At 38.2% G+C, this 21520-nt stretch overlaps 1 protein-coding gene across 1 annotated transcript in view; it reads left to right on the top strand.

Annotated features, from left to right (window-relative positions):
* Window positions 1–21520, top strand: part of MAP3K5 (mitogen-activated protein kinase kinase kinase 5) — a 97919-nt gene that overhangs the window by 8814 nt on the left and 67585 nt on the right. Inside the window, exon 2 of the mRNA XM_014879028.2 lies at window positions 19706–19845. Coding sequence (XP_014734514.2) covers window positions 19706–19845 — 140 coding nt within the window. The remainder of the gene's footprint in view (window positions 1–19705; window positions 19846–21520) is intronic.

Genomic DNA, 21520 nt, shown 5'->3' with positions numbered 1-21520 from the left:
ACCTTCCTCCAGGAGCCTTGTAGCTGATCTCAGTGAAAATGGATTGACTTTAACCTAAATGTACGCATGTTGACTACTGGTTATGCTTTCAATAATGTAGCATGATAATAAAAGCCAGGTTTTTGGTTGTGTGCTGCATCCTGTCTTCACTCACTCCTTGCAGCTCCTGCCATCAGTGGAAGTGACATGTGGCATCTGTGGACAAGGGCAGAAGCTATTTGCCTCTTGAATGTAACCTTGCCTTCCAGATCACAGTTGGAAATGAGAAGTTTTTGCCAGGCAGTTGGTCTGAAGAGCAGAGAATCCCTCCGGATCTCCTTAGGAGGAGAATTTTGTCAGTTCTGAAGGTCATCATCATTCCTGGGTCAAGTGCAATTGCAAAAGGCTCAGTGACATCATCCTGATCACTTTCACAAGAAGTGATTACTTGTGTAAATAATGTGAAGTCCTGTGTGTTTATGTTCTCCATTTCCTTGAGATCAGTTTGAATTTTTGTTTTCTGCAGAGCTGAACTTCACTGTTACTTCATATGAAAATAAATACACTTCCTTTGATACTTGGAGTCCTTCAATATGTAATCTCTTGCAAGGGTTTTCAGTGACCTTGCAAATCATGCAAGTTGCTGTGCACAAACTCTTTTCTTTTGGTTATTATGTTGAAACTTATTTTGGGAGGTAAAGTTCCCTGATTAAATCATTCAATATTTGTGTATTATTTAAATTTCAAGACTTTGAAGACTAATTTCCACAACTATTTTTTATGATTGCATGTTAATTAAAAGAGGAACATAATTTCTTAGAGGTTGTTTTGTTTGGTTGTTTGGTTAGGTTTAGTTTTTATTTTTGTTTGTTTGGTTGGTTTTGTTTTTATTTTGTTTTGTTTTGATACTGTGCTTGGTTTCCTTAGTTTCCCTTTCTGTCTTTCAGGGCTTTGATTATTTTGAGAATTTTCCTGATTTATTAACCAGGAGTAACAGCTCTGTGTATAGTGAATATGGCACATATGGAGCATGGCAGACATTGCAAGGCAAGCCAGAAAAAAAAGTAGCCCTTCCAGAATATCCTGTACAGCTATATTATTATATTATATGACACCAATGCTATTAACTTTGAGGAAGTAATGGGGTCTTTCAGCATTGCTCAATTCTGGTCTGTTCTTGAGGGATTATGTTATTTCTTAACCTTACCTCAGAGTCAACAGAGGTGTGGGTTTTTTCCTTCTACTTGCTGCCACAGGCCAAGGGCAGCGTGTGGGTACCCTGACTTACTACAGCTAGAAGGCCACCTCCAGTGGTGAAGTCTGAACTTCCCAAGTCTGTAGCTGGAGAGAAAGTATTTCATTAACCTCTCAGCATGAGGAAGGAAGCCCTTTGGCTTCAGATAGAGCTGAGGATTCATGGTGGATACTTGGTTCTGGACAAGCCTTTTAGGCTGGAGCCTATATGGGTAGCACTGTCCAGAGCTGTGACTGTAATGCAGCCCAGCCCAGCTGTGCTAGCAGCTTTTTGCTGGACCAGTCTCAGAGTGTATTGCAGAATGTTCTGTTTGCAGGTGAGAAGTGTCTCAGGCTGGATTTAGCAGCCACTCAAAGAGCTTCTATTGAAGATTTACTCAAATATACTTACTTTGTTGAGGCTTAATGACACCAGCAGTTGGTGGAGGTCATTAAGTGTGAAGTGGATTTAACATCGTTTAAATACTTCAAAACATTTGGGTGTATTTCACAATTCTGAGGTATATAGAGAAAGTCTTAAAAGTATGTATTCTAAAAGCATTCCACAAAAGAAACAAGAAAATTAGGATTCTTGCCACTAATTCTGTTACCAGAAACCACAATCTCCCTTTTCCAGCTGATGCAAGAAGGCCCAAATGCACTAAAAGCACTGGGAAAATGGACTGGACTAAAGCAAAAGCTTTTACAGTCAGCCCTGCCAAATGGGTGTGAACTGGAAAATTTCCAGTCCATTTTGTTGCTTAACTGCTTGCATTTTGGTCTCTGTTCTGCAGCGTCCTAGAAGTGTCTCTGCTTTGAATGTGTGTTGACAACCTGATACTTGTCATTGTATCTTCTCTGGTTCAAGTACTTTAATATTAGCTTCAGTTGAAAAATTTCCTGGTAGGCAGACTTACCAAACCTTAGTGAATTTCATTTTATGCTGTGGCTGGTTGCAATCTGGCCGATGCCTATCTTCAAGATTTAAGTTCATAAGAAGTTATATATTCCTTATCCGTTATGAACTGAAGATACTGATTTACAGACACGGAGCTGGGGTTGTTCAACACGGAGCAGACTTCAGGGAGACCTCATTGCAGCCCTTCAGTACCTCAAGAGGGCTTATAAAAAGGAAAGAGATGGGCTTTTTATATGGGCAGATAGTGACAGGAAAAGGGGGAATGGTTTTAAACGGAAAGGTTAAAACTAGTTTTCTAACTGTCAGAGGGGAGGTTTAGGGTAGATGTTAAGAAGAAATTCTTTACTCAGCAGGTGGTGAAGCACTAGAACAGATTGCCCAAAGGCTGTGGATGCCCATCCCTGGAAGTGTTTAAGGCCACTTTGGATGGGCCCTGAGCAACCTGATCTAGTGAGTGGCATCCCTGCCTAAGGCAGTAGGGTTGGAATTAAGTGAACTTTTATGTCCCTTCCAACCCAAACCTGTGATTCTGTGATTTAGAGCTACTGCCATAGTAATGTCAAGTACTTTTGCAGTAGAGCTGTCTCAGACTTCTAACACTGAAAGGCCTAGTTGACATGGCACATTTTCAAATAATCTGCAATGCCAAAAAATAAATACAAGTAAAATGACAGTTACTGCAATAAGCATATCAGTATCAGAAAAGAGAATTACCCTCCTGCTAAGTGTATAATGCTGCCTCACTCTAGCTGCAGTGCTAAATAGGGTAAGAAGATAATAAAATCAATTTTTCTGTGCACTTACTCTCATTAAGTAGAACTGCTGGAATAGTTGAGTATATTGTATCCTTTGAGAGGCAGTCCCACAGCAGCTTAAGTGGAGGACAAACTGGACTAACACGCTTCTCCTTGGTGCTGCTTTCAATGCTCAGAGAATTACGTGATGAGGTAGGTCATGGAGCTGGCCTGATTGCTAACTCACTCCTTTACTTCCTTCTGGTGTGCTTTCTGTTGAGTAAGTTCTGTGAGCTGAGCATGCATACCAGGGGCAGACCAAAAGCAGGACTGCAGCAACCTGTGTTGAGATTGTCTAAAGGTGTGGTTTCATGTTATTCTTGATCTTGTCTCCTTGTGGGTTGCCTCATATCCTTTCCTCTTCCGGTCAGGCTGGCTAAGGTGGTGGTATTTCATGCTGGCTGTGCCAGCTGTTTGTCCTCTCAATCTGATGTTTTTCAGATATTTTTAGTCTACAGGAAGCTTTGAAAACATTCTCTGAGTTTTGCTGTGTATTACAAAAAAACCTTGAGGACTTCTCATCATCTTAAAGTTCAAAGATTCTGCCACCCGACTTGAAATTTTGACTACATCTTTGCCCGCAAATGAGTATTTGTATGTCCCACTCTTAAGGGAAGCAGCCAAGATTCATAGGTGCTTGTGGTTGAAAGGAATGACAAAAGTCAGAAATCTGCAAAAGCTTACAAAGTTTCATTAGGTTATACACTTGCCATGAAAATTGGTACGTTAGCCCATTGTCTCCCAGTATAAGCAACTGTGGTGTTTTTTGAATAAAGGGGTAGAGTGAAAAGGAAGAGAGAGATGGGTTAAAGAGGGTGAAAGGGAAAAAAAGGAAGAGAGATCAGCAGTCCTGGCTCCAGCATTGATCCGGATAATGGTGTGGCCAAGGTCCTGGGATGCACATGCACCTAGGCTTTGTGGGGGTACCTTTTTATAAATAAGTTTTCTCTGCCCTGGAGATAAGTTTCTCACTTTCTATGCAAATTAGTTGTCATGCTCAGTCCATTCTTTTAGTTCTTTCTGGAAATGGGTCAGAGGGCTTTGGAGATCTTTGGTGGTCTTGATCCTCCCCTATAGTCCCTGTCCACTTCTTGACCTCATTCATGCACTGTACTGTTTTGTGCTTATCTCCAGGAGCCAGAACAAGGACTCTTGTCCCAGAAAAGCGCTGCCCTACCTCTATACGGCCCCCTTCTCCAGCCACATCCTGTTCTTTCTCACAACAATCCTTGGTTGGCTCCACAGTTATCCGGCTATTGGTGTTTGGAGACATAGACATTAGTCCCCTTATCTTCTAGGCTTCTACACGTGGATAGCAGAGTTCAGTGGCCTATGCTGTTAAGCTTTTATCACTTCTGGCATGCTTTTGGTCCGTGTGAATGAGTAGAGCCTCAGTAGCGTTCCCAGTGGCCTGTCTGAAAGGAGCAGCCTGAGGCTAGGAGAATTTAAGACTGATGTAAACCATTCCAAGCCACTTGGTCCTGATGCAGAAGTGGGACCTGGGGCATGTTCAATTGGTCAGCATTGCTATACTGGTTTTCTAGTTTAGGTATAACAAATGTGCTTCTTTTAAGCTTTTGTTCAGAGCTGAGCAAGTACAGTTGCAGTGCTATATCTGTTCATGAAGATGGGTTAAATATACTGCATTTGTGAATGCACATTTTCAGCAGCTATCTTAGCTTCCAGATTCACAGTCTTTCTTGAGGCCCTTAAACTCAATGAAGGGCAGTGAGTAGCTATTACAAGTCTTAGGCCTCGATGGTCATTCAGCAAATAACTTGCTAATACGTGCTGTTTGTTGAAAAATAATTTTTCAGATTCAACATATGGAACTAGATTCCAAGTACAGCATTTGTGCGTCTTTTCCAGCATGGATCATCAGTTTCTTTGTATCTGCAGGAAATGCACAAAATATCATGACTGAATACAATTTCACCTTCCATTTTAAATACATTTGATTTTTCAGTCAAACTCTAGCGCATAACTCAGAGAGCACATCTCAGTTCTTTTTTTAAATAAAAGATATAATATGTTTCAGTTATTAATTTCTGCTTAAATGTAACTGCCCTGCAAATATATTGAAAAGCCTTCAGTGTAGTAAATGAAGAAGGTTGACTGCAAAAGAAACAAATGAAATTTCAGGAGCCTAATTTTTGGCTTATGCTATTGTAAATCACTTGGTCTATGCTGACAAAGTTGTTTTCTAGAGTTTGTTGTTTAATTTGCTGGCCTTTATATCCAGGTATTTTGGGATAAATCTCTGTGAAAGAGTGATTACTCTGCTAAAAATGAATGTGTGAGTAGGTGGTGGTTGTTGTCACTCTTTCCCCTCAGTGTCTCAAGTGTTTCTCCATCCTAAATGTTTCTTTTTAAATTTTTCTCTTCTATAGAAGATTAAGAGCCTGAAGCATGAGAATTTAAGTGTTTATATGATACAAATACAAACTGAGCTAGTTTTCCTACCAGTTGTGTGGGTTATTTAGTTTGTGTACAGCTGAATATCTATTTTGATGGCAATTATTCAGATTTACATCTGTGTAGCTTTCTTGTTCACATCAATAATTGATGTAGGTTTTTAGCATAAATTACTGACTATTATCTTTACCATTTCAGCACTGCAGTTGAATGGAGGTTGAAGCCTATGTTGAATATTGCAGTGAGATCATGTATACTGAGTTGTTTTAGTTAATTGGTGCTAGAACAGTTGGAATACTAGCTGAATTCCACAAGTTACTTGGAATGAAAACATTTTTACCTGTACGTAGAATACAGAAGGAATAGGAATATGAGATTAAGCAAATCACCAATTTTATATGCAAATGGTAATTCTTGCCAATTTGGCTCAATTAACCCATGCCAGTCATCAAACTTTCTCTTGCCCCACTGACTTAGGCACTTGGAATTGATGAATTCGTAAGGTTCTTCTAGTATCATTTCCTTGGTTCAGTTGTGGGCTACCTAGCGGGAGGTTTTGCAATCTGCTGTGATTTAAAAAATATAAGTAATAGATTAGTTGTAGACTATTTTCTCAAGTAAAATGTTTGCTTGTGTTTCTGTTTTGTAGTCCTTGTTCTTACTCAAAAATGTGATGCAATGCAAGACACTTAAAGCCTCACTTGTAGTTCTGCTTCAAAATTGCTGCTAGTACAATATATTGTTTTTCTATACGTGGAGTTGAGCATTGTCCTAGCTTGGTGAATGTCCATATATAAATACTTCAGAATTGAACTCAACATTTACAGTGCTCCAAGTGCTGTATCTTGAAGTCTTTTGTCTTGCTTCTGCCAGCTGTGATGCTGGTCATTCCCCTTCCTGGGAAATGTACTTACTTAAGGATTTCATCTATAGAGGCTAAAGCCTTTATGGAGGGAACAGATAGTCATCTCATCATTTTAAGGAAAACGAAACCAGAAGGATGGAGAGTAAATGACTTGCCTGAGGTTTGGCAGTAGAAAGGTAAGGAGAAAACTCAGCTTTCCTGAGTTTGTGAGCTGCTGGCTAGATCAGATGTGCTGCTATTGTGATCACTGGGGACTTAGATATTACTAATTTCTGTTAAGAATACAAGAACCTCCATGATAGTTACATAAAATCTGAAATTTAAAACACTCTTACACAGTGGTTGGATATTAAATTGTACAGCACTAATTCTAAATTCTGAATTAGTGCCGTAGCCATATAAAAGTAGTTTTTGGTACTGGAATCATATGCAGAGATGGGTTGCCTTTGGAAATAAAGTTTGAGCATCTTTTATTAATACAAAGAGTGACAAGCAACAATAATCCAAGGCTGTTCTTTTTACTGTAAAAGTGAATTGAATGGGAGTGGAATCATAGCTATCACAGGCCACCTGGAATAAAGATTGTCAAAGCCAAAAGTTTATCAGATCTGTTTAATCTCGTTTTGCAACAATTAGCAGCAATCATGTCAAGCGTTAAGGAATTTAAGTCAGATGAGTCATATCCGTTTTCTGTCGGAGGATGCAATAGCAAAGTTACTTGTGATGCTGGGCAGTCTGTGCTGCCTTAGAGGCAGATGGTGGTGGTGTGAGCAGTAGTATTTTCTGTATTCATTTGCAAATTAGTAGTTGCTTCTCAGGAATTTTGAGTGTGATTTTTTCCAGTAACTTAAATACCAAGTTACTATTTACATGCAAACGTATGGTTATTTTGGTAGAAAACTAGTTTGGGAAATTTTGTCCTCCTTAATAAGAGTAATTTGCGTATCACCTCCTCTACCCTTTCTGTACTGATACTTTCACTGTTACACTGACAGTCCTGAAAGGTGAGGGGTAGCTCTGTGATCTGTGCTCCAGTAAGCTAAAGCAAAGAGTCATCGCTCAAACTGTGAAATTAATTTCAAGCTTGGTCTGTGCAAAAGGGGGGTGAACTTAAGCTAAATAAAGCAGCCTGGATATGAATCTGTGTCTGTCTGAACTTTTATCCTAGACTTGTGTAATGCTGTCCTTGGGAACTGGTGAGAGGTGAAGTTTAGGGAAGGACAGCCGTTCCACACTTACTTGTACTTGGCAACAATCTTGTAACTTGCATGTCTGCAACTGTAGACAAGGCTGCAACTTTGCTTCTTTCTGCTGGAGATAAACTCCAGGTCCCTGTTACCGACTAACAGAGCCCTTTAAATTCTTGTAAGTATTTGAGGCGTTCGTGTTACAGGGCAAGATTGCCTAAATCTGCAATGTGGAGTGCTTTGCAAAGCAGGACACTGATTCTGGCTCTATCTTTTGTGAATTGTTGCAACAGAAGAAAATTATAGTGCCATGTGCCGTGTTAGTGACATATGTCTGGTTTAACGGAGGGTTGCTTTTTAAAATTTCTGAATACTCCAAACTATAGTCTCGTCTTTAAATTTAAGACTTTATTTTCTGTGTGAAGTTGATACTTTTTTGCAATGTTTTTGGTGGAGCCCAGGGGATCTTTCAAACTAGGTTCAATCAGATGTGTTTTGTTTACGCGGCACTTTACCTGTGTTGACTGAAGTGAATTGGTTTGTGTGGTTGAGTGCTGCGTGCAGGTTTTTTCCTGTTAAACTGCAAGGAAGGCTGTGTGCACATGTTGTACTTGTGACTTACAGATCACTAAGGTCTGACCAAGTCCTGTGCAGGTTGTCCTACCTGCTTTCAAATCATGTTTGATTTGAGAAGCCTTAGTAGTACTGTTATGTGGAAAAAACAGCTTAGCTGTAATTCTACAGCTTGCTTTATTGAAAGAAAGTGGTGGTAGTTTCTTTTATTGTTTTATTTTGTTTTGTTTTTTAAAGGAAGAGCTGGAAATGGATAAGGTATATGAGGTATGGAAGCAGATACTGATGTATCTTTCTATTTTTTCAAGGATTTCTTTGAAATAGAACACAAATAGACCTTGTAAGGTGCTGAGGAGTGGGAAAAGTAGACATAATATTTTGAATTCAAACGACAAATATTTAGGACATTGCAAATAGACAATAAAGAATAATAAATTCATGTGCTAGCAATGATAAATTCATTGCTATGCTCATAGGCAAGGAACATACATACCTTGCTACCCAGAAATCTGTGAGCAAGGAAACAATTGATAAACTAGTGCTTATACAAGTTTATTTTGGGAAATATTGGTTAGTGCAGTCACTAGACCAATTTTAAAATCAAATGAATAGTCAGAGACAAAAAATTACTAAATGCTACAGGTATGCTTATTTTTTAGTCTATTGGGGTGTATGACAGAGGTTAGAGCTGTTGTGAATAAGTAACTGAAAACCTCACAGGAGTAATAAATAAACTTGTCAGGAGTCATAAGGAAAGAAAGGAAAAACTAGATGAGTTACTTGCTGTACAAATGTGATGTGGCTTATCTTTACTACTACATCTCTGTGTATCACATTTGAAAAACTGAATTTGGGTCTTGGTGGAAGACACAGACAAGGGAAAAAAGGGATCATCAGAAGCATTTATGGAATTGTTTCCATGCAGATGGAGACTGACTAGATAGGGTCTTTTCAGAAAAACAGCCGAGGGAAAGGTGGTGTAATCTAAAATCAAGAATGGAAAGATATAGTAAGGAGTAATAACTAATTTTTAATTTTTGACTTTCTAGCTCTTATCTGTAAGCAGCTTTAGAAGAAGCTAAAAGAAGCAATTTTCTGTACAAGGACATAGTTAAAGAGCCTTCAAAAGGACTAACATTCCTGAGGGATGGGTTTGCTAAGACCTGTTATATATTGTGTACACATGACATGACTTGGAAACTCTTCAAGCTGTTGAATTTCCAGATGCTTTAGAATGTACCATGTAGTTCTGCCGTTGCTTTTTCTTTTCCTTTTTGTGAAGATGTGTGCACTTTTTAAGAGACAATTTTTTTAAAATCAGAAAACATGGCATGTGAAATTCCAAAGCCTTTAGGCAGTTAGTTTTCTCAGTGCCTTTCTGTTCATGAAAACTTTGGACACAGCAGGAAAAATACTACAATATAGAGAATTTTTGTGAGAGAGTGGTGAGAACCAGGAGTGGTAAACATATTTTCTGATTTTTATGAAATTTGGGGTCTAAAATTCTCAAGTGTGGCATTATTTATGAAAAATAAGGGTTTTTTTAGAATGGAAATATTTCCATGTCTAAATAAAGACATCTAACAAATATGTTTGTTTACATCACTTAGAAAAATTCTGCTTTCAAATTTTCAGAAGCTTAGAAAAATTCCCACTTTTTATAGGCATGCCAGATGCTGTTCATCATCATCTTGAAGTACTTGTATTTATTTTTCAGTCTGTACTTTCTGCTCATGAATCTTCTAAGTTTAAACCATTTTTGGTATCACTGGACTGGAAAAAAATAACTCTCATGACTTGAAAATAACGTTATAAGAACTAATTGTGCATCTTTGTATTGGAAACAATTCCAGTCTTTTCAGTGGCTTAATGGGCATGGCTCTGGCCTTCTTGGGAAGGGTCTGCAGTCTGTCTTAGACATTTAGTTCCTCTTGGTGCGGCCCATATTTCTATTAGAACCTATGAAAAAATGAGCAAGCTTCTTAACAAGAAATTGACAGGATTAGCTAAAAAGAGGAAGAGCTTTCAGATGGCATAAAGACATCCTAAGGAAAATTCCTTCCAGAAAATGTATACTATTTACTAACAGAATTTTTAAAGTAATCCACAACAGGTAACATTGCTAAGAAGATGAAGAAATGGAATGATGCCCTTTGGAAGGAGAACTTTTGTTCAGATGAGGAGACAAGTTAAAAATATGTAAAAAGGCATGTAAGCCTTAGTAAGACAGTTTCCAAAAGAGTTTGAGTAATACTTGCTGGAGACTGCTTTTTTTTTCATGCATGACTTCTGACTTTAGTTGATATTGGCAGCATTGTAGTGGGACATTATATTGGTATTACATTAGGGCAAATGTGTTAAAAATATAAATAAACAACATATAATTTAGAGTCATGGGTAAAATCTGGCAGCAAGGAGGAGTTGAAGTGGCTTTTTTGTAGAAGGAAATCACACTCTTCTTATGAGACTGTACTTAAGGGTAATCCATTTAAGACAGTATATTGAGATGTCAAAAAGCTTTTGATGGGATATTTTACCAAATACTCTTAAAGGGACAAAATGACTGGAGATGACATCCTTATAACCCTTAGGTGGACTCTTAAAGGAAAGGAACAGAAGATAGGTTTTGCAATGAAGCAAGGTTGCCAGTAGAAAAATAGGCTGTTAAAAGTTCTGTACTTTCTTTTTTGAATTGGGCTCTAGTTGTTGATATTCAGCTTTCTAGGTAGCTAGCATTTTTCTGTAAATGTGTCTGGATTGTTTAATAAAGCTCAGCCTTTACTTGCACCATTCTTACCATCTCTGCCACGTTGCCTGCTGGCTTCTGGAGAGAAGAAATACTGAGTTAAAGAGAGTTGTGTTCTGATCCCTCCAGATCCTGCAATGAAACCCAGAGTTCGTTTTTGAAGCTTGGATGTGGTTCTGCCTAGACATTTTTGTCACAGTGAGCTCAGCAAAGAAACCAAATATATAACTGTGTTGCAAGTGAAAATAGTTAGATTTTAGAAAAAAACAAACAAAACTGGAAGACTTCTTAGGTGGAGAAAACTTCAGGTCACTAAGTCAGAAATAAAGAGAACAGGAGAGACAGAAATAAAAAGAACTTCTGATCAGCTTTTTCTTCTGCCCGTCCTATCCTTGAGGTGAATTGTTGTTTTCTTCCTTGGTTTTTATGTTCCCTGCAAATTTTGAGCTGTAGCAAACTCTACAGTTTACTTAGACTTTAGGGGAACTTCCCACCACTCCTGAGACCTGTGTTCTTATAAGTTGTTTCTTCTTGGGTAGTCACTTCTCCAGAGAATAAATAATCACTCTTTCATCTTGGATTTCAAAGACACATAACATGGAAACAAAATAATCACACAAATACCATCACATCGTCTGTCTATCTATCTATCTATCTATCTATCTATCTATCTATCTATCTATCTATTCTCTGGGTTTTTCCTGATTAAGATCCTGTCCAGGCCAAAGGAGTGTTTGGTCTTCTTTGAAAAATATTGCAATGATGAAGATCCTCTGAACAAATCTTCTAAATGTAGAAGTACTGACTTGCCTTGTTTTCATTGACTACTTCTGCTATTGCGTCTGTGGATTGCTGAAATAACGTTTGGTACTAGCCCTGTCATGTGCTCTAGCCTTCAGCTGAGCTTCAGTAGTTACCCCATTGAGGTCTGAGTATTTCTTCTGATGCAAAGTTCAGAGTTAAGGTAGTCTTTAGCATTTGGTGTTATTGGTACTAGGGAGCCTGTTTCACTAGGATTGATACAGATGCAGTGAGTCTGAACATATTGAGGTTATTTTTGAATAAATGGCTCTTTGTCTGCTTGTCATGTTTTATTCTTGCCTGAGCCTGAGTTCCTCCCACATGCATCAAGCTGAGAGTGGGTTTTTTGAATTGTTGGGTGTTGGAATCATGTGATAACCTTACAATCCCGTTTTGGGCCAAGAGAGAGTGGATTTTTTTGAAACTCAAGCTTTCTTCTGTTTTCTTTTTCTTCATCAGCCTTTCTATATTGTTTCAGTTGTCTTCAGATCATTGACACAGTAATTTAGGTTTTAATGTGTAGTTTGATGTGTTAATTCCTACACAACCCTTTATTGTTTGTCATCTCTATCTTCCTGTCTCATTCCTTTTCTAACAGCTGTTATAACTTTCTTTGTGTTACCAGTTTGTTTCCAACTTCTGCTGTTTTATTTTGGTAATTGCCTTCAGTTTATCTCCCATCAGTTTTTGATTACGGAAGTGAGAGGTTATTTTCCCTTCACATCTTTGAAGCATAGTGCAGACAAAAAGGCCAAAGTTTCACTTGAAGGATCTTGCTCTTGAATACTGTTGTAACAAGAAAAGTAACTTGTTTTTCTCTCCTCCTTGCTTGGATGATTCTACTTGGTGAAGTATTACATTTGATTTTGTGAGAATGATTTGAGCCAGTTTGCTACAAAAGTTGGCAGGAATCAATTTGTACAAGTTTTACTAAGGAGCATCTTGATGTATTGTGGGACAGGGTGCGATTTCTGTAATGCTCCTATGTGACACCAGATCACCACCCATCAGTTAAACATTTGAGGGGGTGCTCCAGGATATTTGGATTTGTAGATTATGAACTTTCTTGGGATTTCCAGTTTAAATTTATACAGGGACAGCTTATATTTGCTCTTGCACATGGTCAGCCTTTAACTTAAGTAGTTCTTCTCTTTTGCTTTATTTACTAGAAAGAAATCAACTATTAATGATTTTAAAAGAGAAAAGATTGCTTTTATGTGATTAGCTAGTGTATTTTTGTTAATGAGCAGACTCCTAGAGACCTAAATTGAGTCACATACTCAATTTAGAGTCTATCAGTATGGCTATAGATACCTAATGTAACAAGGTGAATTGTGTACATATGTTTTTATTTATTTTCTGTATTGTTCCTCAAGGAACTCTTCTTCCTGTGATGTTATATATGGGATTCTTTAGCAAGTGGATGTTGCATCCATGTCTGTATGGAGGATTAAAATTTACCTATCCCCTGGAACAATGTGTGGCTCTCAAGCAGAAGTAAGTTGGTACTCAGTTGCATCCTTGCAGATGTTGAGGTGTCCGATGCCTTCTTTATATAGGACCTAGTGATTGTGTGGGTGGAAAGTGAGATCATCTAAGTGATCCAGGAGTCAGCTGATCCTGCACACTCACCCCACCCCTCCAAGCAAAGAGAGAGACTGAGTTGTCTCACTGGGTATTGTCTGCACTGGATCTGATACAAATGTGAAAGAGGGTTAGAACCACCCCTAACAGTAGCAGCTGTTGCTTATGAGTCTAGGTGTAGAAGTTCACTTTGAAATTCAAGGAACAGTGGGCTCTTATACCAGCATGAGGGTAAAATGGTACTGTTGTATCCAAAGGTAACTTGGTGTTTTTTGGGCAAGTATTAAGTGCTCTAATATTCTAGCTCAACTATGTGTTATGCAGCATCTAGAAAGGGACCACCCACCAGACAGCTGGGTTTGAGTTGTAGCTACTGGGATTTTGTGCTCAGAAACTCCCTTTTAAGTAGATTGCAGGGTAGGCTCTGATCTGTACTTCATTGATGCTGGACTTCTGTTTCCATTGCATAAAAATGAGACTGCTCAAGACAGGATGACTATAAGTCATAGTGCTTTTCACTAGATTAGAACTAGTCCATTTCCATCTCATATTTCTGTCTCAGTGCCCTTAAGCCTACTTTGTGCATCAATTCAAGCCTCTACAAATACCCTGCTTTTCCTCCAGCATATGGCATATTTAACTTGCCTGTGCCCTTTTCCTTCCCCATATTCAAACCTCAGACACCCTTATAAATTTTTTTTTTTTTTTTTTGTTAGCCTCTCCCAACAGACTGGCTTGGCTGGACTGGTTTCCTGGGAGGTTGGCCATTCACCTGTGTTTGGGTATTCTCACCTCAGTGGCTCCCATCAGTTGTTTCCGGTCTTGGAGCCACTCTTGACAGGAAATGTCTGGTTCCAGTGCTGGTGACAAGTCTGTGGCACAGTGGTTGCACGGTTGAACCAGAAATACCAATCTGTACTGACGTGTTGGGATTACCAAAGCAGGTTTCCTACCTCATGCAGGCAGTCTCTGGTAAACAGGAAGATATCTATGCCAAGCACAGAGAATCGTACAGAAGTTGAAGTAGATAAGGATATTCCTTGCTTATTTCTTAAAGTTTGCCCAATGGTAAGTGTCATTATATCATTGTTCTAAGGCTGAATGGAGAGCTGCTACTGCAGTATGAAATGATTTAGTTGTTCAGACTTGCACTGAAATAAATTTTGCCCTCCTTTCTCTTCTTCTATATCTCTGTCAGAACGGTATCTTACTCTTTTAAGCCTCAAGTGGAAAAGAACACAAAATCCTGGTCTCAGAAGTTGCCGTTATCATCTTTCCTTTTCCCCTGATTAATTGTGGGACAGTGAATGTAAGGCAATGGCCATGTGTTTAATACCAATTAATCAGAAGATAATAGCAAACATAAACATTCATGAGTTGTATAGCTGTTCTGTTTGTATTCACTGCTTTTCCTGGCATCACTGTAGTGAGTAGGTAGTATCAAAAAGTAGGGCGTACGTGTATGATATCTCAGAGCACTTGTTTAAACATTCTTCTTTGCCCTGTTGCATTTAAAACAATGAGTAGGAGATGAACTTTGACCACTGCACTTCATTTATCACTGTCTTGGTGACTAAAGACATGGCTAATAGCCAAGAGCAAAGGGCTCTGTATCCACTAATGGACACTTACTCTTTTTTGACCATGTTAATGTGTATACTCTTGAGTTTTTACCATTTCTTAACAAGTTAATTAGCAGAGGTTTTACATGTAAGGTTCTCAGTCTTTGCACAGATAGCCTAAAGAGAACTAAGTGGATTTACATCACAGTTAAGAATGACTGTAAGATAGTTTTAATCTATGCCAAACTTCGAAGAGATGTGTACTTTTCCAGTGCCACTCAGGCAAAAAGGGTCAAGTGGGTTGCCTCCAATTCCAACTCATGAATCTGCTTTCCCAGAGTAATAAGAAGTCAGTTACTACTTCAGTGATACTTTGTTCTCTTGATTGCGTGATGGTGTGTTTCAAGCTACTGTTGGTGTAGATGTTAGCCTAATAACAGGCTAGACTGTGACTGCTCAGTAGTTGTTGGTGTGTCTGCAGCTCAGTGTGTGGTTACTCAGCTAATGTGTACATAGGCAGCTTCATTAGAGGCAGTTTGGCTGCTGTCAGCAGGCAGGCAGAGCTCAGGATGATTTAGGACATGGACACTGAACTGCCTGCTGCTGTATTTATGCTGGTTTTACTACTAGGCCAGAGTGAATGAAGCTCTAGTCTTATGTTCATGATGCATTTGTCTTATCTATTTAGGCATGCCAGTCATTTAAGGAGATGGGAGAGAAGGTTGTGATTAGACTTAATTTATTGTTCGTAAACTATTAAGAGACAATAATTTACTGTAAGACTTATTGTAAGACTTTCTGGCTATAATGTCAAAGATGACTAGAAAAGGTAAAGACTGTTCTATACCTGTTTTTCTTTAGTATCAGTGATCTGTCAGCAGGTCTACTTTCATGAGATAGAGTAAATTTTATCCCTTACTTTGGTCTTGGGCACAAAATTAAATTTCACATTCTTTCAGCCTGTGAGGTTGCAAAAATTGCAGTTCTTTCACTTTTCTGTCTTTTCTTCCTATTTAGTGCAGTGTGCTCCCATACCCACCCTACTCAGTAGTTTACTGGAGCCTGAACAGACTTTATTTGCTGCAGTGCTGAAGATGTGCAAGAGCATTTGAAGTGAATTGATGTCAGTGAACTGACATTCCTGGTCTTCAGAGTGCTTCACCCTGAGGGCTTAGGTGTTGAGAGAGCTCTACTCTGATTCCTCTGCTTGGTCAGGCTTTTACTTGCCTTGAAACTCAAATCACAGATGTTTTGGTAAGGTGGTCGTTCCAGTGTAACTGTAGAGCTGATTCCTCCACCTTCATTGAAATACCATTTTGCCACTGTATTCTCCAGTGAATAGAAAACTTATCTTCTATGGCATCAGAATGTTTGATTGATTTCATCTGGGGGAAATGAGAGCGAGGACCTAATAAAGAGGATTATGGCAGTTTATGTATCGATGACAAAACAGTTCTTTTGGGCTTAGCTAAATCCTGGCTCTTTCAAACTAGTGAGAATTTTGATATATGTATGTATGTATACTTAGATTTGTCTTGAAAACCATCAGTCTTGCTCATTTTTGCTAAACTTCTAATATGTTATGTAACTGAATATAGTTTTTGGCTGTTTTGTAGTGCACTTGATGATACAGTTCAGGTGCTTTATAAGAACCATTACCACTCCTGTTTCTGTGGTGGCTTTTTTATCTTTTTTAAAATTTCTTTCTCCCAAATGAGCTACGTAGTATTTGACTTCTGCACTTCTGTCAAGTGCATTGATCCCTCCTTTGGTCAGAGGAGTTTCTCTCCTGATGCTGTGAAATAACATAGTCAGAAATAGGTCTGTCAGAAAAACTGATTTAGGATATATGATTTTTTTATTTGGATAGACATCTGTGCAGATATCTTTTGTGGCTTGTTGGATTTGCAGGCAAGGTTTGGGTTGTTCCCCTTGGAAATTGCAATACCAGGCCCGAGGCCTAACCTGAACTTGAGAAATCTGATCTCTTTGTTGTGAGTGACACCTTCGTCTTAAAATACCTAACTGTTAGACTGAGCAGGAAAACTTCACTAAAAATGGACCTATTCTAAGGAAGACACTGCTTTTATCTGTCAAATGAGATTATCCAGAAGGATTTCGCAGAAGTCTTGACGTGCAAAGGAAAGAGATCCTCTTTAGTTGCATAAGAAATACAAGTATCACAAAAGATTTTATACCAGTATCTCAGTGAAATTTTTCATACAAATGTTTCTTTACTCATCGTCCTTCCCTCCCCTGTGTAAGTGCAACTAAGTAATGGTTTTTGTATAGTTTAATTCTTTTCTTTTCTTTTCTTTTCTTTTCTTTTCTTTTCTTTTCTTTTCTTTTCTTTTCTTTTCTTTTCTTTTCTTTTCTTTTCTTTTCTTTTCTTTTCTTTTCTTTTCTTTTCTTTTCTTTTCTTTTTTTTCTTTTCTTTTTTTTCTTTTCTTTTCTTTTTTTCTTTTTCCTTTCCTTTCCTTTCCTTTCCTTTCCTTTCCTTTCCTTTCCTTTCCTTTCCTTTCCTTTCCTTTCCTTTCCTTTCCTTTCCTTTCCTTTCCTTTCCTTTCCTTTCCTTTCCTTTCCTTTCCTTTCCTTTCCTTTCCTTTCCTTTCCTTTCCTTTCCTTTCCTTTCCTTTCCTTTCCTTTCCTTTCCTTTCCTTTCCTTTCCTTTCCTTTCCTTTCCTTTCTTTTTTCTTTTCTTTCCTTTTCACTATGATGAGGATGGCACAGGACCCAAGAATGTTTCCTACAGTGTGGTCCTGTGTCAGACTCTGTTCAATGTGTTATTAGTAATTTATATACACATATATCATTTTTTAAAAATTCCTCTTTCCTTCTTCATGATTTTAGGAACTTGTCATTATAACATAGAATCTCAATTATTTTTTGTAATATGGCTTTGATCAGGCTCCATCTAAAGTAATATTTCTCTTTTATTCTTAATTTTGCAACTCTAGTGAAAGCACATTATCTTGCTAGATTGCAGAATTAAGTCATGGCAAGTTGCGCAAATTTTCCTCCTGCTCGGCATTAACAGATATGTACTATAGATTTAGAGTTGCTCAAGATTAGACTTCTATGTGAGTAAGAGCAGTTAAAAATATAACTTGTATTATGGCAAGTTTCAGAAGAAAATAAACAGAGTCTAATCTCACCCAAAATATAGTGGCAGTATTATCATTCTTGTTTGGCTTTTGTGATGCTTCAGTTCCCTAAAATCAATGACAGTGAGTATATGCGTAGTCTTAGTAGTGCACTGCCTTTTTTACTTCAATAAAATTTGATGGCATCCATACTGCAAATATTTATGTGAAATTGGACAGAGGGAGACGCTTAGATCACAAATTATAAATCTTTTAGAAAACATAACTTAATATTAGATTTTCAAGTGTGAAAAAAATATTTTTTTGTACCATATTAGTCTCTTCTCTTTTAATTTTGTTTCTTGAAGAGCCTAAGCTTGTACAGGCAAATGTTTGCTCTTTCCCCTCTGTGTATCTATCCTTCCTTCAGGTTCTTAATAATTTATAAGCCTGTAGGCCAGTTACAGGGAAACATTACTGAAGAGTAGATGTCTCAAAGTTATTCCTTTTCAACAACTTGGAGAGACACCGCTTCCCCAGTTAAGTATGTGACCACAAGGCTTATCTTTTATTGAACATCTTCATTTCAGTTTTGATGATCTAAGTTAATAGGCGAGGTGAAAAGTTGTGGTTGGAGGTAGAATCTCTGATTAGATTAATTAGAGTAGAGAAACTTGAGGGTACATAGGCTTTTTCCTACAGAGCTTGTCTTGCTATCTGTCTTTTCAGTCATGAAAGCATCCAAAGGAATGGGAAAACATAGAGAGATACTGGAAACCAGGCTGCTTTTCTAGTTCTACTCCTAGCAGAAGCATATTTCTCTGGCTTGGGTTTGGTTTTCTGTCTGGCTTTTTTTTTTTGTTTGTTTTTTGTTTTGTTTTGTTTTGTTTTGTTTTTTGTTTTGTTTTTTTGGGGGTTTTTTTGGGGTTTTTTTTTGGGGGGGGTTGGTTTGGTTTGGTTTTTTTTGTTTGCTTGGTTTTTTTCCTGAAACCTAAGAAAAAAATTAATTGGGTGAAAAGACAGAAAGATGTTTGTGGAAGAGGTGGAGATGAGTCAGTTTTCTTGCATTGTTCTCTTGATTCCGTAAGATTTTGCAGTGGAAATACACAGCCTGGTATAACCAGAATCTTACAAAGAGTCAGCAGAAATAGTTAATTGCCTCTTGTTATACTTTGACATTGGTGCAAATCTGGTCAAGAGAAACACATGGTTTAAGAGAAATTGTGGACTACATTCTTTGTTCTGTAGGCATCTGTGTGTGTGCTTGCATGCATTATTCACACAGGTAAAATTTATTATGAACAGAATTCTCTGCACAGTAAAGTTTTTACTTACATGGGGGTTTCTTTGGCTTTAAATATTCACTCCCTCTTTGCTTCTCTGCATCTATACCATGTCTTTTTCTCATTCTATCACTTTTCTATATGAATCAAAATAAATTTGAGTGGTATTAGATGATATTAGAACATTACCTTTCAATTTGTTTTCTTCCAAAGTTATACAGAATACAGAATTTATACAGTATGTTATAGATTACATGAGTTTTTATTGCAACTTACACAGAGGGTAAAAATACATCTAATGTATTTTTTTTCTTTTATATTTCCCTAAGGTTATTAGTCACCACATATAGATTTACCAAGCGGGTTTTATTCTTCAAGACAGCAATTTAAATTTTTTCCTTTTCTTGATTAGTGGTTTATCCGTTTTTTACCATTTTAAGGTCTCATTAAAAGAAAAAACAGAGGAGTAATACTGAAATAGAAAAAAAAACTAAACCACATCCTGCTGACTATGTTCACAATTCAGGCATAATAGCTAAAATGGGGAAATCCCTCTAGATCTCTTCTTTCCTACTTAAAGCCAGGTCTTCTTAGCAAAATAAGTTGTGCGGAGAGACATGACCTAGATGACTGTAAGAAATGTTTGGCATTGACAAGATTTTTTTTCATTTCTTTCTGCAGATATTGCTGTTGTAGAGATGAGTGACGCCTTCCGTCAACCTTCCCTGTTCTACCATCTGGGAGTCAGGGAGAGCTTCAGCATGGCTAACAACATTATCCTCTACTGTGACACAAATGCAGAGTCTCTGCAGTCACTGAAGGTAGCTCTGGGTGGAAAAAGAGGGTTGGAGGGCAAGTCACAGCTAGTTTAACACTTGAAATAGGCTCTTTCTGTAAGAAATACACATGCCACTTGTGGTTCAGAACAGAATAGCAAAAATGTTCTGCGGGCTGGTAAAGATGTCTACAATGAAATGCTGTAAAAGTCAGTTTAGTTTTCTAAGAAGAAAGATTTAGATTACTTGATCGCAGTCAGTTAAATACCTAGCTGTTACATGGCTGATTATGGAAACAGAAGTTTGCCATATTTGGAATGAATTGAAACTAAATACAAGACTTTGTCATTCAAGGGAATTACTGGTGTTTGTGGTAAACTGTTACATAATAACAATTCTGTGAGAGTGGTAGTGTGTAGGCAGCAAAATAATCCTTAGGCTTTAGCTTCTGTCTAAATTAGCAGTTTTCTTCCAAACCTTTTGGGGCCTCCTGGTACCCCCTGCTAAATCTTGCTGAGTTGCAGCTGTTTGCACCAGGTAGCTGAAGGATTGCTGTGCTGGAGATTAGTAGCAGTGTAATGGAGTCAGTAAAACAAAAGTTGTGCCTCAATGCACAGTATGGTACTTTGGTTTAAGGCAAGAGGGTGTTTTAAGATAATCTATGGGGCTGTGAATTTTGTCAGCCAAGGAATTGATACTTGCTTCCTACTGCAACTATCCAAAAGGTTTAGCAACTTCCATGATGGGAAGGGATAGATAACTTGGATGGCCTCTTTTCAATTACTTCCCCTCTCTCAGATGCATTGGCTTTACTTAGGAGGTGTTTCATGCTCTTGCACTTCCCTGCCAGGCTTTGCTGAGAAGAATTTAGTGAGCAGCTTGGTGAGTCAGACTGCAGTCTGGGCACCAACACCACTCAGGAAGCAGGCTATTTGGTTTTAATTTTGTCCCATTTTTTTCAAATTGGCCTTATATTTGGGACGGACATGCTTAGTAACTCAGTTTCTTCCCTCTGTGTTCCCTCTAAATTTTCTCAGTTAACTGGACTGCTTGCAATTACTTCCTTTCTTCTTCAACACAAAGAATATAGAGATAAAAGCCCTAAAAATAATGATAATGATAAAAGATGAATCTGGGAATTGAATTCAATTGTGTAAGTACAATTATCTACAATGTAAGCAGAGCAAAATTTCATTGCACTGGGCAAAGGGCCAAATACCCAACCCCCACTGACAAATCACTTGGGGTGAGGCATCAGGCTTTCTTGGGCACTTGGAAGAACTTTTTACTAGTTTAGAAGCTGGACTTCGTAAATAGGTCACGTGCTGGACTCCCACTGGCATCAGTGGAAGCGCAGTTCTGTGCAGGGAGAATTGGATGTCACAGTGGCCACCAGTACTCTGCTGACTGAAAGAGCTCCTTCGGTTTCCCTTAGCTTTGAACTGGGCTTGTGTTTCTGCTCTTGATAGTCTGTAGGAAACTAGTCAGAGAGCGAGACACTTTCCATATTATTTAGTAACTGCCTAAAAAAAGCAGCTATGGGCATACTGGGATGTCTGCTGAGGCAGTGTTTGTTCCTGTGTTTGTTACAGCCAGCAGGTAAGAGTAGGAACAATGCAGGAGAGCACGAGGAATTTTAATCTTGTATGGAAGGGGGAATTAAAAAACTGAAAATGAAGGAAATACAGATCTGCAGCACATGATTTAATCAGGGCACAAA

This window comes from Sturnus vulgaris, chromosome 3 (genome assembly GCF_052056855.1).
Source record: "Sturnus vulgaris isolate bStuVul1 chromosome 3, bStuVul1.hap1, whole genome shotgun sequence".
NCBI classification, from domain to species: domain Eukaryota; kingdom Metazoa; phylum Chordata; class Aves; order Passeriformes; family Sturnidae; genus Sturnus; species Sturnus vulgaris.
Note: the sequence above shows the minus strand (reverse complement) of the source record. Positions and strands in the feature narration are given on the sequence as shown.